Raw genomic sequence first — 22,269 nt, 5'->3', positions numbered from 1 at the left:
CGAACCGCTTTATAGTTATACTACCGGTATAGACCACTGGCTAGCGTTAAATAGGTTCTTGAAAGGTTCTAGAGCAATGCTTTCCGCGATGATCAATACAATAAACAATCATTACTTACAGATCTTCAAAAATTTCGAGGACTTTTCCATGAGACTTTATATCAGCAAGTTCCATGACTTCTGAAATGAAGTTCTGTGACTTGTGAGATCGAGATCATCGGAGTATAGCTCCCTATATCCGGCGTATGAGATAGGCCTGAAGATATCGACAGTTAACGTCAATTATAGTAGGATGGGGGTCGGGTGTCCGGACACTTTATATTTTGAAGCCGAAGTTGTCTTTGGATTACACTAAAACTATTAATTCAATAGTTCTAATCATCTTCTATTTTGTTCTTCATAATATTTCCTAACATTTTGTACTAAAAATTGATGAAATTTCGCTTGTAAATTTTTCCAAATGACTTTCTAACAACTGGGTGCACTAAACAGTAAAGATTATGTGCCTTTTAGAAGAAAAATGTTTTGTATTTCATTTTAAAAATTGACATAAAATAGAGAGTCAAAAGGGGCCTAATTAAGCTTTCGATCCTAGCAGAATCTTCGTCGGAGGCAAAATGACAAACATATAAAGTGATATATTATACAGAAAAACTCAAAAAGACCATCACTTTAATAAAAATAAATATAACCTTTTTCAAATATTATAATTATATTGATTACAGTGAATGATTTTCATTAACTCGTTAAACTCCATTTCTCTCAATATATCCTAAATCAGGGCCGTAGCCAGGATTTTCTATGAGGGGGTTCCGAATTATAAAGAGTGAACCTCCTCAGGACAAATCTAGCTTTCGCAAATACGGGGGGGGGGTGGTTAATTTAAAAAAAAATCATCTACATTTTCCCCGATCAGCCGCTTTAAATAATGCAGACATGCAATATCATTTTTTAATCTTCAGTTTATGTATTCTGATAAATGAACGCTCCACAGATTTTGGTACTGGTGATCAATGGGGATCTAAGTAACTTAGATCTAAACAATTAATGCGGGCGCAAAGCGCGAGCTCAAACTTGTAGCTAGTATACTAATTAATCCGAAAATTGTTTAGAACTGTTATGGAGAAGGTACTTATCTCACCAACCAATTAATGCGAAAACAATGAATATGTTTAATATATTCTGACATGAAAACCTAAAGCAAGGTTTCCACTTTGGCGAGTTAACATCGCGAGTTATGGCGAGTTATAGCGAGTTGCCAAAATGAGGCACTCGCGATAACTCGCATAAAGCTCACCATGAAACTCGGGATAACTCGCGACAACTCGGCGGAGCTCGGCGGAGCTCATTCAAGCTCGGGACAACTCTCCTTGAAGTCGTGAGCTGTTTCAAAATTTTTGAACATGTTCAAAAATTTTGCTAACTCGCTGTAACTCGTGCTGAACTCACCTAAACTCGTTATATACTCGCAGTACTCGCAATAACTCGTAAGAAGCTCGAGATAAACTCACAATAACTCGTAATAACTCGCCACATCTGAGTATACGCGAGTGCGTTCCGAGTTTTCAAGAGCGATATACGAGCATTGCGATCGTTTTACGAGTCAAATGGAGGTGCCCACGAGATTAGCGCGACTTTAGATCGAGCACCCCGAGTTACAGCGAGTTTCGTATGAGTTTATTCCGAGTGCGTTGCAATTGCTCAGAGGCATGCCAGCTGAATGATAAATGTCCAGTGATCTATATTTTCCCCACATATAAACCCCTCAAAAAAAGTTTGGAAATCTGATTTTGGGCATTAATTTCTCCCAACTCCAAAATTTACACATTGCATATTATTTTGACATCATTTAAAAGGTCATGAAATTTTCTTTACAATGATACCATGCTTGTTATGATCATGCCATTACGAAAAGAGCAGGATTCAAAAGTGTTGGATAAAGTCTGAATTGAAAAGCTGCAAAACGAGCAAAAAGGTTTGGAAATCTGAGTTTGGCCATTACTTTATCCCGACTCCAAATTTTACACAATGCATATTTGATATATTTTAAAAGATCATTTGATTCTCTTTAAAATGATCCCATGCTTGTTATGATCATGCCATCAAAAAAGAGCAAAATTAATAAGTGTTGGATGAGGTCTGAAGTAAAAAGCTGCAAAACGAGCAGAAGTAATCATGAAGGGTCAATACAGAACATGATTTTTTTGTCTGTGTCAATAAAGATGAAAATCCATTCAAATCAAACCCCTGCTTTTTCATTTCATAATGTTTTGTTGTGGTTTATGTTTGTTTGTTGTGTGTTTGCTTGTGCAGAGGTGTGTTTGATTCCATTTGAATGTTGATGTTAAGGTGCATGAAAACAATTGCTGAGAATCTCACTCATCATCATGGAAGAAAAGAACAGTGACTTTCAATATTGTGTCATTTTGCAAATTTTGAATTTTGACCTTGCCCCGCATTTCAAGGCACTGCACCTCCATGTGAGCCAAAATCATATCATGGAAAGTATCTTTTTAAAGAAAATTAAATGATCTATTCATTGATATTAATTCAACATTGATATTTACTAAAACCGAGGCGGGATTACCAATCAAACTCAAAAGAAACCGCTTAAAATACTCACTCATCACCACGGAAAAAGGAACAGTGACTTTCAATATTGTGTCTCTTTGCAACTTAATTTTGAATTTTGACCTTGCCCTACATTTCAAGGCACTGCACCTCCATGTGAACCATAATCATATCATGTAGGGTATCATTTTAAAGACACTTAAATGATCTATTCATTGATATTAATAACAATTGATATTTACTAAAACTGAGGAGGGAGTTTTGATTAAAGTCGGATTTCCAAACTTTTTTTGAGGAGTTTATTTTAAAGTGAGAGCACATTTTAACTGACCCACGCAATGTACACGTACTTTTAAAAAGGCTGTTTCCACTGCATTATTACAACTTTCAAAAAATAAGGAGAGAAATATGCCTCGATCCAAAAGATCCAAGAGTTGTGGCCATTCAGATAGGGAAACAGCGAAAGAAGATGACATTCAAACAAGGGTAGAAGAAGTGCAGGAAGAGACAATTGAAACGGAAGAGGAGGTCAATGATGAGCATGCAGAGCCAAGGTAAAAGAACAAGACATCAAACTAGACAATTAAGGTCCAAGTGGAGCGCCTCTGGCAGTCTCACCTGCATCACGCTATCCAATATAGAAGTAGTGCTGACTCTGAAAACTATTATAAAATAATTATTCACAAAAACACCATTCATACATTGATACAATACTACGTTCATTGACAATAAATGACATTTGACCTTTATCATGTGACCTAAGACTTGTCAGTGATACTAGATTACCCCTATATCCACATTTTATAAACTGTATCTAAACTTTGAAAGTTATGACAGCAATATAGTATTAATCTCCAAAATGGCCAAAGTTCAATAACCTTAAATGACCTTTGACTTTGGTCATGTGACCTAAAACTGGCATGAAATGTTCGGTGATACTTGACTACTCTAATATCCAAGTTGATGAATCATATCCATAAGCTTTCAAAGTTATGATGGTAATTCAACAAATACCCCCAACATGGCCAAAGTTTATTGACCTTAAATGACCTTTGACCTTCGTCATGTGACCTGAAACTCGCACAGGATGTTCAGGAATACTTGATTACTCTTATATCCAAGATTCATGAATCAGATCTATAAACTTTTAAAGTTATGATGGTAATTCAACAGATCACCCGAACATATCACTAAAGTTCATTGACCTTTGACCTTGGACATGTGACCTGATATCCGCACAGGATGTTTAGTGATACCTGATTACTCTTATGTTCAAGTTTCATGAATCAGATTCATAAACTTTCAAAGTTATAATGTTAATTTAACAAATACCCCAATTGGCCAAAGTCCATTGACCCTAATTGACCTTTGACCTTAGTCATGTGACTTGAAACTCAAGCAGGATGTTTATATACTTTAATAACCTTATGTCCAAGTTTCATGAACTAGGTTCATATATTCTTTAAGTTATGATGACATTTCAAAAACTTAACCGTTAAGATTTTGATGTTGATTCCCTAAACATGGTCTACGTTCATTGACCATAGATGATCTCTGACCTTGGTCTTGTGACCTGAAACTCGAGAAGGATGTTTTGTAATGCTTGATAAACCTTATGGTCAAGTTTCATGAACTAGGTCTATATACTTTCTAAGTTATGATGCCATTTCAAAAACTTAACCTTCGGTTAAGATTTGGTGTTGACGCCGCCTCCGCCGGCATCCATCTTTGAGTGCCAAAAATGTGCATTTCCCGCCCCTTGGTCGTATGAAACTCTTATCACTCGTAACAACATCTTTATAACTCGTTCATAGCTCGCTTTAAGTCGTATAAAGGTCACCGCAACTCATACTAAGCTCGGCCTGACTCGTTTCGCGCTCGGTTCACTCGTACAACGAGCGTAGTGAACTCGATGTTGAGTCGTTTGTCACTCAAGCAAATTCCAGGGGAAAATGTAAATTTCACGCGAGCTTGTGCGAGCTAAGGCGAGTTAGAGCTCGCGCAGCTCGCGTATGACTCGCAACTCCAACTCGCCAAAGTGGAAACCTTGCTTTAAGCCTTTTTTGTATCAATGATAGTGAAATAAAAAATTGATGCGAGCGAGAGGCGTGAGCTGAAATCTGTACTATGTATACTGACCCCAAAGCATGAAAAGGGACCTGTCAATGACTGTTTGTGAAACGCGAGCTGTTTAAGGTTTGAACTTTCTATTCACTTTTTTGATAATCATGAAAAGGATGGGTGTCTTGCTACAGAAATGATTCGAGCACTAAACGCGAGCTGAACATTTTGGTATTCCGATCTAAACTTCGGACATTTGAAGCACGCTATTTAATAAAGAACGAGTGTCGTATCTCAGATTCTTAATAACCAAAATTTATGCGAGTGTGAAGATCGAGTTAATCAAGTTAAGCACTGTTTAATTTAACATCAATTAAGAACCATTGCGACGCAGGCATAGGGGGCGGAAGCAACTTATATATATATATATATAAATAAACTGTTGGAACTAAGTACAATGCATTACCACTTTGCCTCATTAATATCTTCTATGTCCAACACGCGGAACGTAATATCGTTAGATGAGGCGAGGCCAATTAACTCAACAGATGACGCAGGACACCATTATTTGCTTTAGCTTTCGTCTTTTAATTGAGACTTCGTCAGAAGCGTCTGAAAAATATAAGGAGATACAACATCCAAGTTTGTTTTGCACAAACTTGGATGTTGTATCTCCTTATATTTTTCAGACGCTTCTGACGAAGTCTCAATTAAAAGACGAAAGCTAAAGCAAACAATGGTGTCCTGCGTCATCTGTTGAGTTGGCCTCGCCTCATCTCATTATGTTTAATATTCACAACTCAACAGCGATTGGTAGAAGTAAACTTATCATCACACTATATATATTTATTTATTTTTTTTTTTTTTTGGGGGGGGGGGAGCAAGTGCTAGAATTTCTCTGATCACTTTACGATATCACCTCTTAATTTAGTGATACCATACACATTTTGAACTGAAATTCTTGATACTTTCAGCCATTACCGGTGTCAGAAGTTTTGTGTGAATCTCCTGCTCTCTTCTTTCATATTTTCCAATAAGCAAGTCGTTTTAATCTTCCTTTACAAAACAATTTGTAGTAAGTACAGTTATGTTAATCTGAATATGTAGTTCTACTAAAAATTGTAGCTCATTTCCTTGTAGTATAGATCTAAATCTATGTCTGCGACAAGAGCCGAGACTCGCGAGAGGTGTCCCACATGTAGAATTCTGCGTAGGCCTAATTTGGCAAAACTAAGTGCCCGCAGGCGAATTGCGCATTCAGCATGCAACGTAAAATACTAATAATTAGATGGACAATATAAATTTTATTTGCACAAGTATTGTGCAATTTTATTGCTCCCTGATTCATCACTACCCTATCATGCCTATAATCCAATTCCATCAGGACAATGTTGGCGAGATTAGACTAGACAGCTGGCGGCCGTCTGTTTCGGGGAGTTTTGTTAACATAATAACAATAACATTTTTTTTTTTCATTTCTCGTACACAGATGAGATGGCTCACGATCGTGCAGCCGCCAATAGGGGTTAAAAATGCAAAATCCCCCCTGATCGGGCTCATCGATTTTTGTCTTTATTTCATAAACATATGATAATTTTGATATAGGGCCTAGGCCTAATTAAAAAGAACTTGACCAAAATAAAGTCAAAGATTATATTCTGTTTTGGCCTGAAATGCACCAAAACAGGAAAAAAAAAATTTAAAAGGAAAAACAGTGACTTACTTCGGCTGTCGCGCAACTCCCACTCCCTGGTTTATCCAAACTTAATACTTAAACATATGGCCATTGACTCTATTGAGTCCCTGTGCAAATCGAGTTAGAACTTCGGTCTCTAATTGGTGATGGAGCCAACGTAGTTCAGCGGAACAACCAATATAACAGAGAGTGTAAAAAAGTGTAAAAATAAAAACTTTTGTCAGGTGAAAAGAATTATTTTGTAGCATATTTTAGATCACAAGTTTCACCTACATTACAAAGTCTTGAAATAAATTCAAACACATGAACTGAAAGAGTGATTCTTCTCTTCAATAATCCCCAAATCATGAAATTTGATAAATATTTAGAGCAGCAATTACTGAATTAAAAGAGGTGAGAACTAGATATATTTGTTGACCCCCCCCCCTGACGATATGATAGATATAGTTTTCTTTATTTGCTAGGATAGTCATCCTCATTCTATACCGCCTTGCCACACTCAGTCTACTCTGTACTTAATTTTTTTGTCATACATGCATACTTTTTGTTTGTTTTTATTAATCTTTGCCACTACTTTCTTCATCTTTCTGGCCCAATCCTCTCTTGGTTCTTCTATCTATATCTCCTTTTAATTACCCTTTCCCCTTACTCACTTTTTCTCTGCCTGTCTCCCTATGCCGTCTTTATCCTTCCCCGTCTTCTCTTTTCTAATATATTTTTATTCATGCATGTACAATTGCCTCATTGTAGTGGTTATAATTTGCATACTTAATATTTATAATGTTCAATACAATGTATGATTTTATTTACTTTCAACAATTTATTTCCTTGTATTATAATAAGAAGTACTAGTAATTGTATTCAATTTATATCATTTCATGTTTGTACTAAAGTATTACTCTGTTATTGTAAATTGTACACATGTTTTTATTCAGCCTTTGGCTGCGAGGCATGTTTTAATAGACCATTATTGAAACGAATTGAAAAAAAAGGTGTTTGGTCCCCATCAAGCTCATTAAATACGCAAAACCTCTCTAGTCATGAATATCACTTGGATGAGAGAAGCCACTTTTTGAGACCTGCCTACTGACTGCCTTGCCTGCAAATCTACATGTAGATCTATCTATGGTATGCCAATGCAGTACACAGCACACAAAAAATGTCATTAAAATATCACTTTTGTGACTAAAAATACCAATTTCAATACAGTTAAGTTGCAATTTATTTTTCATAAGTAACCTGGGAATCATTTTTGTATTCTCCAGAGTGCTCAAATACTTGAATTTTTGGGCATATTTTTTTTTTTTTTGTGGAAAGTAAAGTTGCAAGAAAATTGTCATTTTTCAATCTCTATTTTTAATTTAGAAAAAAATATTAAAAGAATTCAATTTACTTCAGAGCCAAGTTATATGATGAATAGCTGTAATGGAAACTGACGTTGTCAAAAAATCAAGCATTTATCCCCAAGAACAATAGAAAATAAGCCAAACATTGCCAACCTTGTTTCACCAAACAGTGCATAGTAACAAAACAAGGTTATATCATTACCTTGTTCATTGAATGAGTGCACATACAGTATGGTATCCAAGTTTACTGTGACAATATTTCTAATAAAATTCCGCATTTTGATAGTAGTGGGGAGCAGACTTACGCCTATTTGTACATATTGTGGAAGTCTTTTATGTGAATGATATGTTCTAATCATGACAATATGTATATTTTTCTTGCAAGGTTCTATTAGAGGATCATTCAGTTTATAGCCTATAAACATTCAACAGAGAGTAAGACAGATGGCAGCTCATCCAAGAAGCAGAGATGAAATCTTCAAAAGTTTTGTGGAAAATTTGCAACTTGTTGTTGACAAATTAACAGGTAAAGAGCAGTTTGAAAGGTATTAATATCCCTTTTCCTTGACATTATGTGAGTGGGTTTATTTCATAGGGGAAAAAAGTAGGGAAAGGATGAAAGTACTTCTTTTCCTCACAACAGAAGGTTGGTCGGTCGGTGCAATGGAAAACTTGATCAACTGAGAAATCGCGTTGATATGGGCTCAACACTATGGCTAATATTAGATATCATTCTAACCAAATTAGAAAAAAGTGTTATTTACCCCATTCTTAATGATTGCGGGTTGAAATTTAACTGTGGATACTTCAAGGTGTACTTTGTTCTGATTAGATTACCTTCATATTTCACTTGTGAGAGTCAAATTAAAGTCTCTTCATCCTTCTCTTAATTTTACCCATGAAGAATCTATTGATGATAATTATGTTCACTTCCTTCATTCTATAATGTTTCACTAAACTTTTTTTCATTGTTTTCATCTAATTCAGAGGATGTGCCTTCTAGGGATGCTGCAGAATTTAATTTGGCTGAATATTGGATCAAAATGGGTAGGTTATTCAGCTGAAGAACTGTAGATCAAGGTTGATATTTGATGTCATCTGGCTATAGGGTACCAAAGTGTGATGTTATCAAGTTTCATTTATTGCATTTTGGCTTTTTTGATTCCATATGTGAAAAACATTGACGCACCAACTTTTTTGGGAATCGGGTCATGGTGCTCCAAGGTATGACCTGGTACATAATTGTTGGAACTAAGCCAATTTACATTGATTCCAATGGGGTTAATTAGGCATTCATATGACCACATCTTGGGCTCCCTGGCCCGATCCCCTTCCAAATTTGGGCTGTGGGGGTTTTTTAATCATGCTCCGCCGAGATATGGTATTAAAATGCTGAAATGCAAAAATATATATATATTTTTAATTTTTTTTGTGATATCATTACTTTGGTATTCTATTGCAGTTGAAGATGGTTTAAATTTTTAAGTACTTCTTTCCATTTAAATCACTAAGGATAAACTGTGCAAGCTTTCGTTCTTACCTAAAAATTTTCATAGAGATAAGCATTTTAGGTTTGACTGTAAATGTGTTTGACTCAAGGAAAAAAAAAATCCTGACAACCATAACGTTAAATCCAACGCAATCTAACACTCAAAATATCTGTTGTATAACAAGATGAACTAAATGTAGTAAGAGAAACAATTCAGGCAATTTCTCAATTATAGATCTACCTTTGAATATAAGAGTCTAGCTTGTCTGCATTCCCTGGAACTTGAGAATGTCAGGCTTGCCTGTGTTTTTTTCTCATTACTTTGATGGTGCTTTTCTGACTAAGATGGGAAAGTAAATTAAAAAATTAGGGGGAAACAAAAAACCTTACAGAATTTGAAAATGCTATTTGCATAGATCTGTCCATCATGCAAACCTATCACACTAATGTGTTAAAAAATTTGGACAGTACAAATACAAACAACCTCGGATCATTCTTTGTTCGGCAGAGACCAAGTAATCACTTTTCCTGTTGGTCCATTGGTCTGCTAGTCTCTTGATCTTTTAAAAAATGTTTAAAGGGGAAGTTCACCCTGAATAAATGTTTATTATAAAAATAGCAGAAAAAAAATATATATATTGGTTAATGTTTTAGAGAAATCCATTAAAGATTAAGAAAATTATTAGAATTTTAATTTTTGGATTTGTGATGTCATAAACGAGCAGCCGCCTCATATGTAATGTTATGTAAGATGCATGAATTTCATTATTTAATGGTTCCTGATGACTTATTTTGTTTCTTTTCATGATCAAGTATGAAATGATTTGTCTATTGATATACAAAAGGTACAATAAAGACCATTTTCAATTTTCTAAGAAAATGACATTTCATTTATTTTTTACCATTCGCTATGTAGGAATGCTGCTCGCATATGACGTCACAAATCAAATAATTAAAATTCTAATAACTTTTCTTTCATGGATTTTTTCTCAAACCTCCAGCAATATTTTTATTATTTTTTCTGCTATTTTTACAATAAACTTTTTTCAGGGTGAACTTCCCCTATAAGTTTTTGTTCAACTTGCTGTCATTTCTTTATTTCTGCATCAGTTATATTCACACTTGGTACAAATAATCCTTGGGTAAATACCACATGTGTGTTCATGAGGATGATGGGTCAAAGGTCATCTAGGGGTTTATGATATGAGGTCATGTCCATCCTTTTTCAATTTTTTTGTTCAATTTGCTTGCATTTCTTTATATCTCTGCATCAATTGTGATTATACCCAGTACAAATAATCTTTGAGTAATACCACACATATTTTCTTGATGATGATAAGATCAAAAGTCACCAAGGGGTCAAAAGATCATTGCATATTTTATTGATCTCAAAATCAGGTGAGACTCATTTTTCATGGACCACCTTGTTATGTTGAGTTTTCAAAGCTTTCAGTTACCCTAAAAAGTTCTATACTTTTCAATATCTCGTGATTGTCTAGATACAAATTCCCTCACTTTCAAACATACTGGCATTGATTATGTAACACAATCCACATCTGGTCTGCTAGTGTTTCTTGTAATTGTTATTCCATATAGATAAAGCTGCTTGATTGATATCTCAAAACTTTACTTTGAAAGACTGGGCAGTGGATCATTCTTGTATCGAACCTAAACCGAGCAAGTTCCAAAATATGCAATTTTTCCCAATTGACCTCTCAGTTTAATGGTTATTTAACTTTTACTTTTCCAGAGATTGTATTCAAGGCAATGTCGTTTGAGGCTACTAAACTAGCCATGTGTTTCAGTAAACCACCTGTTCCCAGCCTCGATGAATGCCAATCCCTACTTAGCTCTGTAGAGATGAAGACTATTGCATTGGTGTCTCTATACTATGGACTTCCAAAAGAACAAGGTGAGTAGGGAGATCAGGATTAAGCAGTGCAGGAAATGATTTTCATTAGCTCTTTCTCTAATTGGGGCAATTGCTGATTTTTTAAAATTTCTTCTATTTCAAGGGCTACTTCTTAATGCAATGAGCAATTATGCAGTAAATGCAAATGTTATTATTTTACTATATGTACAATATTGATTTTCTAAATATTCTTGAATATGTTTTGGAATAGATATTAGGTCGACTCTAAAAATGATGATCTCCCCAGAGGAGTATATTTGGGGAATTTAGGGGCGATTTGGGCTGCCATGAGGGCGAAAGCACCTGTCACCCTCATGTATATCCTATGCTTGGATTGAGTCAAAATCTCTATTGCACTCACATGACCACTAGAAGCAAATCTCCCTTATGACAGAAATCCATTTGAGAAGACAGGCAACATGTGTTTGAGCATGTTACATGGGTCTCATACAATACATGTATGTATGTGATCCATGTGCCATTCAATACGGGGGCCTTCCCGTAGAAATATTGGAGTGTTGCGTATAATGGGATTACCAAAATTTGATTTCTAGAAAGTCACTAGATTACTTGAGTGGAATGTCAAATATCTCACATAAGTGTCTTCATCGAATTCAGACAATATGAGACCTCTTTTGATCATTATATCAATTATCATGCAGCTACTTTTACTCTTCATATACTTTTATCTGTGAAATTGGACTGCTGTTCAACAAGTAAAATACCTCCAGAACCATATAAACATGTATGCTGATTATTTATTTCTGTAGATCTTTTGACATTCATAACTCGGGTTTTCAAAACTCCTGGAAATTTTGCAATCTCTGTATCTCTGTTTTCATGTCAGGAGTTACATTAAGAAAGTGTACAAGAAACATGGTAGCTGGTGTAGTAGAGAGCATCAAAGAACTAGCTGAGGGCATCAAGATGTCTGGTTACAAGAGGTGAGTGATTAATCTTCATAACAGTTAAAGGTTAAACAAATGTAAACTGGGTTCCAAAAGAAACTTATCGAACTTTTACAAGGGTACTCCACAAATTCAACTCAGTCAAAATGAACAATATTTTCACTCAGGCTAGGTTCAGTAATCTTTACGAAGCACATGCCACTAATTAAGAGATTGGTTCAATCACAGACACAGAGGCTATAGCCCCTAACATCAATCGGTTTCTGAATCCAAAGTCACAAAATGGCAAACAAAAGACCAATGAGTTGAAAATGAGAAGGGATTAAACAAACTTTTGATTCTTTGTGATTGAGCCAATCACTTAACCCTAAAATGGCCGGGGGGGTTGAATCAACCCCCCCTCAACATTTTCTGCGATCATTCCGCCGCGCAAAATTTTTTGACTGCGCCACTCGCAGAGTTTATACTTTTAAGTCTCGCGCAAATTTACGATGCCCGGGTACGCGGTTCCGAAATTACACAACATTTTGTAAGTGCATGTCAGACCAAAAATTGTTCCAAAACGTGATTTTGTGTACAAAGTCAATGCAAATTGAGTTTTCTCATCTTATTCATAAAGGTATGATTATTTTTACTTTAAACAGCTGAAAGCAATTGATTTTAGCATAATTATGCTTAAAAAAGAATTTGCAATAAATCTGGTGAAAAAAACAAAGAAAAACAAAAGGTTGGAAAACAGAGAAATACATAAGAATTTCATAAAACAATAAAATACATAAGAAATTGATTTCCAAACCGAAGTTTTTTCAATTGCCATTGTTAAGAATGTTACAAAGAATATTTTTACCAAAAATTAGCATTCTAGGAGCTTTATTTAGTGAATTAGAGCAAAAAGTATGATTTATGCATAAATTAGCATAATTAATTCATATAAAGTAAAATCTCATTATATTGGAAAATTTTACCATACAGCCTTGTAGATTACATCGCACACTACCAGCATGCAAATTTTTGCGGCGCTCGCGCGATTGACGGCCGAGATCTCAGGGGGGGTTGAATCAACCCCCCCCCCCCCCCCCCCGGCCACAGAACAGCCAAAAAAGCCCGGCCTTGTTAGGGTTAAACATGCTTGTGAATGGCATATGTAATAAACTGAGAAGCACGGGTATGATTTGGATGGGTGAAGCTTATGGAATGCGAAGGGATGTTAGATGGGAAAAGGTTTCCTCTGAAGATGAAAAGATTAGTTTATAGGAGCGTCAGCAATATTGTATGCGAGGAAAACGTGGTGTTTGGGTGAAAACGAGATGGGGATTTTGAAAAGGACTGAGGGAGCAATGGTGAGAGTAATTTGTGGTGTGAAGCTGATGGAAAGGAAGAAGGCTGAGGTTTTCATGCTAATTGCCACCTTTCGCAATCCTCACGGACGCTAATATTAGGGTCCCCTAACACAAAAGTTGACGCTTAATAATACACTTGATTTTTAAGATTGATTGTACATTATAGTCAATATAGAATCAAACGTAGAAAACTGCTCTACAATCAATGCTAAGATTTGTGTTACAGGGGGGTTACAGGCCCTACAGATCTGCTTTTCGTGTGCAAAATTCTTCCCCGCGACACCCGCGCGCCATACATGCATGTATTACGACTGATGGCTGGAGATATTCGAAATGCAGGACCTAAAATAGAATATGACATGGATAAGAAAGTGGTTTTTCAAACAAATCGAGTACATATTGAGTGAGGAAAAACTTACTAAATTAAGGCTTAGATATAGTTCATTACAGTCCATCGAATCGATATTGCATTTAATGTGGATTATTGGTGGATGACTGGCAATTGATTCCATGGGTAACTATCACCTCTCAAGCCGAACCCATTTCGCACATGTACACAGCGTATGCAATACGTTTGAAAATGCGGGTTTCTTTTGTTTCTTTTGTTCACTCCTTCTACACAAACGATACGCCTCTAGCACACGATGTAAAGGGTATTATGTTTTACTTTCCCCAGAAATGGGGGGTTAGATTCAAATTCCGGGGGGACCACTTCCATTGATGAGTGGATACCAGGCACGACCATGGGGTTCCGAAAAGTACCCTAAACAAGGGAAGCAAGTCTTTTCCAGATTATGAAAATGCATCTTTTAACAATTATTTGGCTTGTGAAACCCTACAAGTATTGGAAATATATCCCTTTTTTCAGTATTCTAATCATCATTTTTGACACCTTTATAGCGTTACATAGGCCTATACGTAACGTACTTACCCACTCTTTCCCTTTTTACGCGTTGTTGCGCCTGGTATCCACTCTTCAATGAAAGTGGGGCCCCCGGGCGGCCTCTCGAGCTCTGGGAGGAACCAAATGTGGATTTGGAAAGTCGTCCTAAATCGGATATATCGCTGTTACCATAGTAGCAACCAGAATTTTGCACACGAAACGCAAATTGAATGTTTCCGTTCCAGATGCGAAACGAAAAAAAAATATCATGTCACACAATTTGGATTGCAGGACAAAGTTTTACGACCATGACGACGGGCCCAAAAGTCTCTTCCAATATCAACTAACGTCGTAAATAAGCGTTCGCGTTCTTCCAACGAAAGGTCGGGAATGTTGGGTGTGGAAGGGATTTTGGATCAGATGGCGAAGGCGAACAGAGTACATTGGTATGGGCATGAGTTGAGGAGGGATACTGATCATGTTTTGATGGCGCTTGACTTTGAGGTGGCTGGTCAGAGGGGAAGGGGGCAGAAGAAGACATGGAAGAAGCAAGTGGTGTAGGAGGGTTAGGTTGAGGGAGGATGCACCAAATAGAGTAAAGTTGGAGGAAGGGGGTGAGGGTGATCTCTGTGAGTGTGAGGTGAATCTGACCACCCCCGTCGTCTGGGACTCACTGAATCAGATTTAAAACCTGAATGACTCACTTGAATGAATCTATATGTTACAACAATGGTTATTCCAGATGTTCAGAGATTAATTAAGCATTGATTGACACATGATAACAAGTGACTATATTGCCTATTTCCTACTATTAAATACAAAAGAAATAGTGACTGTGTGATTTCATTGGTTTCCGTCGTAATGATTTTGCGCTATAACAAACAAAAAACTCACCTTCATTGCGTAATATATCACCTCCAGAATTCCACAAACGGCATGCTTTGTGGCAACCACACTTTCTTGAATCACCCAAGATCTGCCACAAACAATATTCAAGAATATTCAGAATAATTAATTTTCTATTATTTCTTTTGCATAAAGCATAACAATGATATTTGCATTTATGGTATATTGGTTTATTGCACAAAATAAGTGGCCTGAGAAATAAATGAAATGGCCCAAAATAATTCAGCAATCACTAAAATTTGAAGAAATAAACAGCCCCTAAGTATGTTATTTCCAACCTTGCACAGCAGTGATGAACAGTTGCAGTCTACAGGTGCAGTGTGGGAATCGTGTGACATCATCCACTCATCTGCAAAGAACAACAAGGAAGCTGTCTTGAAGGAACTCAAAGCAACATCAGGGCTTGTAAAGGATGCTGTCGAAGAGTTGAATGAGGTGAGGAAAAAGGATTTTTTAATGTTTTGATAATAGCATGGACCGCCCTCCCCCTTTCAGCTCACAGCCCTGACACCGTTCAGTTTTCATGATCCTTCCATGACTTTCTGTTCTGAGCCAATCTAGTCCACATACTACTTACGTATTTAGTGATATTTAGTGATATCGTCCCACCAACGACGATTTCATCTTCCTCGTGATCATTCAGTCTAAAAACACTGAATTAAGGCTCCCTTTTCAAAGTCAGAGCCACATCTTGCGCTGGAATCCTACAAGCAGCCAATTGTTACCAATTTTCACATTTCATCATAGGCAAAACTCATGAAAAACTGATGGAAAATTCACTTTGCAGGACAAAGTCTCAGATCGATCAATTTCCATAATTCTGTAATTCTTTCTGTTGAATTTGATCCTTATCCTGATCATTGCTTGAGAAATAATGAAAAAGTAAAGATAATTTTTGCTCCTTTTCACCCCACTTGTATCCCAATTTTATTCCAATTCTTTTCCAATTTATCCTGAATGCAAGTACTTTTAAGGTGACTGATTGGAAAATAGAACATGTTGACTGTTTAGATAACAAACTTGTAAATTCTGTGTAAAAATAATATATTTTTTGCAAAGTTTATAATGCTTGGGAAAATAAAAATTTCCACATTGTGATTACAGTAAATGCAAACTTATCAAATCATCTCTACCAAAATACAAGCAAATTCTGACAAATGCTTGTTTCAATTCCATAAATAAACATGTATTCATGTCTTAATCTTTAAAGTGCATAGAGAAATGTTTGATGTCTATCTATTATGCACTTAATTAATCTTTCTTTTTATTTATTATCATTAATCCTTTAGCATACATGTACTTCTTTTTGCTGACTTTGCTGCAATTTCTGTTTTTTCCAGATTTAATGTATTCACATGTTTTCCTGAACTATTTTAAGAATTCATTAAATTAAATTGAATTGAATTGACTTTGTAGGCCAAGGACACGAATGGAAGCAGTGGAGGCTTTGACTTTCTGCTGACCGATGAAGAGCCTGGTATGGATGAAGAAGATGAGGCCGTATGGTCAGATCAGGACAAGGCTGTCATTCATCCAGCCCTTGGCTTGGCCAGTGCATGTAAAGCTTGTGTGAAGGTTAGTTGAAAGAAGATTCAGTCATTTTCACACAGTACATACTGCTTATGTTAGCCTCCCATAAGTCAAGTAGTCGGGATATTTTTTTCTGACTAGGGGAACATTTCATGAAAGAGCTTGTCGAAAGTTTAATCTAACAAGTCCTGTTTTATCCAACACTTACCATAGTTACAGAGATATTCAGCCAATAAAAATCAAGGAAAGTTGTCTGATCTGACGACAGGAATGTTGATGAAATGCTTCCCTTTATATGAAAATGTGTTTTCCCACCTGATAGAATTTTGTCTAAACCTATCAGATTTCTGTGGTCCTAAATGGATTTGACATAGGCAGATTCACCTGTATTTCCCATGACATTGATACTGTGGTATTGAACTCAAGGGGATCAAAATGTCACCCTATTCTACTAAATTATAGCCCCCTCCCCAAAAAAATTAATAATGATAATATAAATAAATAAATATATAAATAATTAAAAAAGCAAATAGATAAGTAATAAATAAATAAATGAATGAATAAATAAATAAAAGTAAGGGGGAAAAATGGGAGCAAATAGAGGAATAAGTGGATTTCTTGCTGGATAAAAACACACCATGGCCATGCATGGCTAGGATCCAAACCCATGACCCTCTGATCCAAAGTCGAGAGTTAGAACCACTGGACTCGGAAGCCCTCACCTGTTTCAAAGGGAGTGCAATGCAAGGTTAATTCAGTTGTGATCTAAAGACAGACGGCCCTTCCATAAAGATGGTCAGTAAAGCAGGTTTGAACAGAATTTCCTCCTTAATCTTTATAGTAATAATAATAATGATAATAATAATAACAACAGCATCAATAATAATTAAGTATGCATGTATATCCTACCTTGCTATACAAGACTAGTTATTAATGAAATGCTAGTTATGAATGAAATAGATTGAAATAGATAAGTTTTGAATTTTGATTTGAAGTTGTTTATGGTTGGTGCTTTCCTGAATTCTTTGGGTAAGCTACTCCATAGTTTGTGGGTTACACAAGCAAATGCTCCATTTAGCTATTCAAACATTTTCATATGATTATTATCCTACAGAAAGTCACAGATGCTATCAATAGGAATGCCAAGTATGTGGAGATGGTGCACATAAATGAGCTTGACGAGGTGGCGGAGATAGCCGATGAGATCAGTCCTAATCTGGATGAGCTAGTGTCCTGTCTGTATGCACCTATGACTTACACAGTAGTACGGGCAAATGTAAGTATGACATAAACTAGTTTATTCCCATATTCAATACACAAGTAATGCACATTTGTGAGTGTGTTGTGGTGTAACACAAACGATCACAAATTTCAAAATGTGCATTGATTATTATACAGTGCATCCCACAAAAAACTAAACCGAGATTTATAGATGATTCATCATACCTTAATCGCAAATACAATAGACAAAGGACCTATCATTGTAAAGCTTAGTGTCTCCTCTTTCATTTGAAATAACTTAGATTATTCCTTATTCATGCATGAGTGAGCAAAAACAATTTGAAGAAAGGAAACCAAAAGTCACTTGGCAGGCGGTGTCTGGGTTTCAAAAAGAAAATAACATTTAAAACAATTTTAATATCTGCTCTTTAATTTGATACCTCAATTACATAAACGGTGAAGAAATAACAAAGTTCTGTTTATTTGAAATAAGGCTTGAATTTCAATAATTCCTTAAAGTGAAGAGATTTTACAGCATAGCTTTTAGACTTATTCGATACTCCGTTTTGTTGACGATCAGCCATGCAGAAAGTCTTTTGTTAACTGTGCGATAGCTTCGGGGGGAACCCGGTGAAAACACGTATGTTTCATGAAATTATGGAAATACAAGCATTGTTTTGAAGAAACATAGTTTTGTTATTTCTTGACCATTTTCTGCGATTTAGCTATCAAATTAAAGAGCAGATATTGAACTTTTTAGGCATGTGATTTTCTTTTTTTAAATTTTGATACCCCCTGCCAAATGACTTTTTGCTATTCTTTCTTCAAATTGTTTTTACTCACTCATGCGTGGATGAAAAATCTTGTATGTTATACCAGCTGAAAGACAACATTCTAAGCTTTACAATGATAGGTCATTTGTCTATTTTATTTGTGATTAAGTTATGATAAATCATCGCTTAACCTCGGTTTCGTTTCTTGTGGGACGCACTGTATATAAAACGAGTCATCCGCATGAATTTGTGGTGAAAAATTTGTTCAGAACCCTCCAAATTTTCAAGGCTTGAACAGATAAAGCAGTTGCATCTGCTATAGGCTACTTCCTTGAACTGTTATCTAAGTTTGATTATTCAGAGCTCAAGTTCATCAGAACCAAAAGTTTACAAATTCAAAAGGGATTATTAAAGAAGCATGACACTGAAAAGTTAATTGAAATTGAATGTTAAATGAGCAAGCTATGACAATTTTAATCATCGAGGGTTTGCAGAAATGGGAACTGATGGCATCATATGCACTATTTCTTTTGTATTTCATCATCTGGAATATCAAATATTTAAAATTTATTTATATAATATAAAACTTAGTATGGTTCCTTATGGAAACTTTCAAATTGAGATGAGCCTTCAAGTGATTTGATGAAACGCCAAGCATCATGCATGTTTGATTTGTCTCTATTGATTCAAATCAACTTTTTGTTGGTATGAAATTAATCTTTCACGTTTACATGAAGTTCAACAAACAGCAACTGAAATATAGAAGGAACAAAAACAATTTGTAGAACTTTAGCACAAAAGCATGCATTCATTATATTTATCATTATTTTTCAAATGTTATCTTTATTAACTAAACACATTCTTTTCTTTGTTTCATAATAGTTAATAATTTTTGCACATAATTGGAACACAAGATAGAATAGTCAATTAGGTTCAGTATTTCTGTAACCAAATGATTCCTGTACAAGCTTCTGGTTATCACAGAATTAAGTAGTCAACAGGTCAACCCTTTGCCTACTGGGATATCTGTAGTCTGTACTAAGCTTGCGTAGATTACAGAAATCAGTAGTCAGTGGTTAGTCTGATTCTATTTGACTTTTGCACTTAGGCTACACTGATGGCAGAGGTTTTACACAAGCTTCTAAACACGTTTCGAACATCCCACATGGTGACCACTGATGACCCTAAGATAGATGACCGAAAGTGGATGGACTTCTTGACCAAGGCCATTGACCACAATGTTGACCAGATTAAGAATATTACCAAGGAAGAGATCCCAAGATGATGGCATTATAATGAAAGAAACTATTTAAATAAAAGACAGTTTATGAACAGGTATAGGATACAGAGTCTTACATGTGGATCATGTGCATTTTCAACCTAGCTGCTCTACATGTGTATTTGGAATGTAGTTTTTACACCATGCAAGGGGCGGAGGAGATGAAGATATTGCCTACCTTGAGGTTGAATATAATGATATATTCCATTTCAATGTAGCAGATGGTACATTTTATAATCTCTTTTGACCTGTGACACAACATTCCTAGCATCTGGAAGTATGGCTTTACCTTATAATTCTACCTTATAACTTAAATTTAGCCTGAGTTGGGGAGGGTGTTGATCCTGAAATAACTAGCCTGAGAGTACTTTCAGACTCCCATTCCAAGTTCTATTGAAAATTATGTTCAAACTCATTTCAAAATTGTTACCAAATCTGGATGTCATATTGAATTCTGGGGCCCGTTTCATATTGTTATAACAAATTTACAATAACAATTTTAAAGCTACTGAAATCATTTGATTTGATTGGCTGATGGTAAACTTGTTAGAGAAATTGTGCATTTGTCATTATAACAAGTCTTCATGAAATGTGACCCTGGTCGTCAGTTTTGTCAGCAGGTGTTCGCAGAAGGTTATCTCCCCACTTCACAATTGCTTTATACAAGAATGCTGAAAGTCTGTTTGTTAGGCATACATTAATTTATTTCAGATGAATTTTTTTATTCCATGCTCTAAATAGGTATGCATCAAAATTTTATTAATGATAGTACGCAAATAAATACATATCAATGATATAACATTTTGTATAATTTATAATACATGTCAATGTATATAATGGATGACTGAATTTGCATTTAGTTCTTAGAGGAGCTGATCAGTATGATGATAATCATGTTGATGATGGTGGTGGTGTGGTGATGATGATGGTGATGATGGTGATGGTGATGGTGGTGTGGTGATGATGATGGTGGTGGTGTGGTGATGATGATGGTGATGATGATGGTGGTGGTGTGGTGATGATGATGGTGATGATGATGGTGTGGTGATGATGATGGTGGTGGTGTGGTGATGATGATGATGGTGATGGTGGTGTGGTGATGATGATGGTGGTGGTGTGGTGATGATGATGGTGGTGTGGTGATGATGATGGTGATGATGATGGTGGTGGTGTGGTGATGATGATGATGGTGGTGTGGTGATGATGATGGTGATGATGATGGTGATGGTGGTGGTGTGGTGATGATGATGGTGATGATGATGATGGTGGTGGTGTGGTGATGATGATGGTGATGATGATGGTGATGGTGGTGGTGTGGTGATGATGATGGTGATGATGATGGGGATGGTGGTGTGGTGATGATGATGATGATGGTGATGGTGGTGGTGATGGTGATGGTGTGGTGATGATGATGGTGATGATGATGATGGTGGTGGTGTGGTGATGATGATGGTGATGGTGGTGGTGTGGTGATGGTGGTGTGGTGATGATGGTGATGGTGGTGGTGTGGTGACGATAATGGTGATGATGGTGGTGGTGTGGTGATGATGATGGTGGTGGTGGTGTGGTGATGATGATGGTGGTGGTGTGGTGATGATGATGGTGATGATGATGGTGGTGGTGTGGTGATGATGATGATGATGGTGGTGTGGTGATGATGATGATGGTGGTGGTGTGGTGACGATAATGGTGATGATGGTGGTGGTGTGGTGATGATGATGGTGGTGGTGGTGTGGTGATGATGATGGTGATGATGGTGGTGTGGTGACGATAATGGTGATGATGGTGGTGATGTGGTGATGATGATGGTGGTGGTGGTGTGGTGATGATGATGGTGGTGGTGTGGTGATGGTGATGATGATGGTGATGGTGGTGGTGTGGTGATGATGATGGTGATGATGATGGTGGTGGTGTGGTGATGATGATGGTGATGATGATGGTGATGGTGGTGGTGTGGTGACGATAATGGTGATGATGGTGGTGGTGTGGTGATGATGATGGTGGTGGTGGTGTGGTGATGATGATGGTGGTGGTGTGGTGATGGTGATGATGATGGTGATGGTGGTGGTGTGGTGATGATGATGGTGATGATGATGGTGGTGGTGTGGTGATGATGATGGTGATGATGATGGTGATGGTGGTGGTGTGGTGATGATGGTGATGATGATGGGGATGGTGGTGTGGTGATGATGATGGTGATGATGGTGGTGATGGCGGTGGTGTGGTGATGATGATGGTGATGATGTTGATGATGGTGGTGGTGTGGTGATGATGATGGTGATGGTGGTGGTGTGGTGATGGTGATGGTGGTGTGGTGATGATGGTGATGGTGGTGGTGTGGTGACGATAATGGT

At 36.6% G+C, this 22,269-nt stretch overlaps 1 protein-coding gene across 4 annotated transcripts; it reads left to right on the top strand.

The window, feature by feature from the left end:
• The first annotated feature begins 5,570 nt into the window (after positions 1-5,570).
• LOC129269599 (cyclin-D1-binding protein 1 homolog) lies at positions 5,571-20,752 on the top strand. Of its 4 annotated transcripts, none has more exons than XM_064095479.1 (9): positions 5,571-5,669; positions 8,060-8,200; positions 8,662-8,721; positions 10,914-11,075; positions 11,923-12,019; positions 15,403-15,547; positions 16,529-16,687; positions 17,757-17,918; positions 19,745-20,752. In XM_064095479.1, the coding sequence occupies exons 2-9, from the start codon at positions 8,119-8,121 to the stop codon at positions 19,919-19,921; spliced, it is 1,044 nt and encodes a 347-aa protein (XP_063951549.1). In that variant the 5' UTR covers positions 5,571-5,669; positions 8,060-8,118; the 3' UTR covers positions 19,922-20,752. The 4 variants fall into 4 exon arrangements, with proteins under 4 accessions (XP_063951549.1, XP_063951548.1, XP_063951546.1 ...); XM_064095478.1 differs by having other exon boundaries at positions 5,571-5,707; XM_064095476.1 differs by having other exon boundaries at positions 5,571-5,707; positions 15,400-15,547.
• The last annotated feature ends 1,517 nt before the right edge of the window (positions 20,753-22,269 follow it).

The sequence above is a fragment of the Lytechinus pictus genome, chromosome 2 (genome assembly GCF_037042905.1).
Source record: "Lytechinus pictus isolate F3 Inbred chromosome 2, Lp3.0, whole genome shotgun sequence".
NCBI classification, from domain to species: Eukaryota; Metazoa; Echinodermata; class Echinoidea; order Temnopleuroida; family Toxopneustidae; genus Lytechinus; species Lytechinus pictus.
Note: the sequence above shows the minus strand (reverse complement) of the source record. Positions and strands in the feature narration are given on the sequence as shown.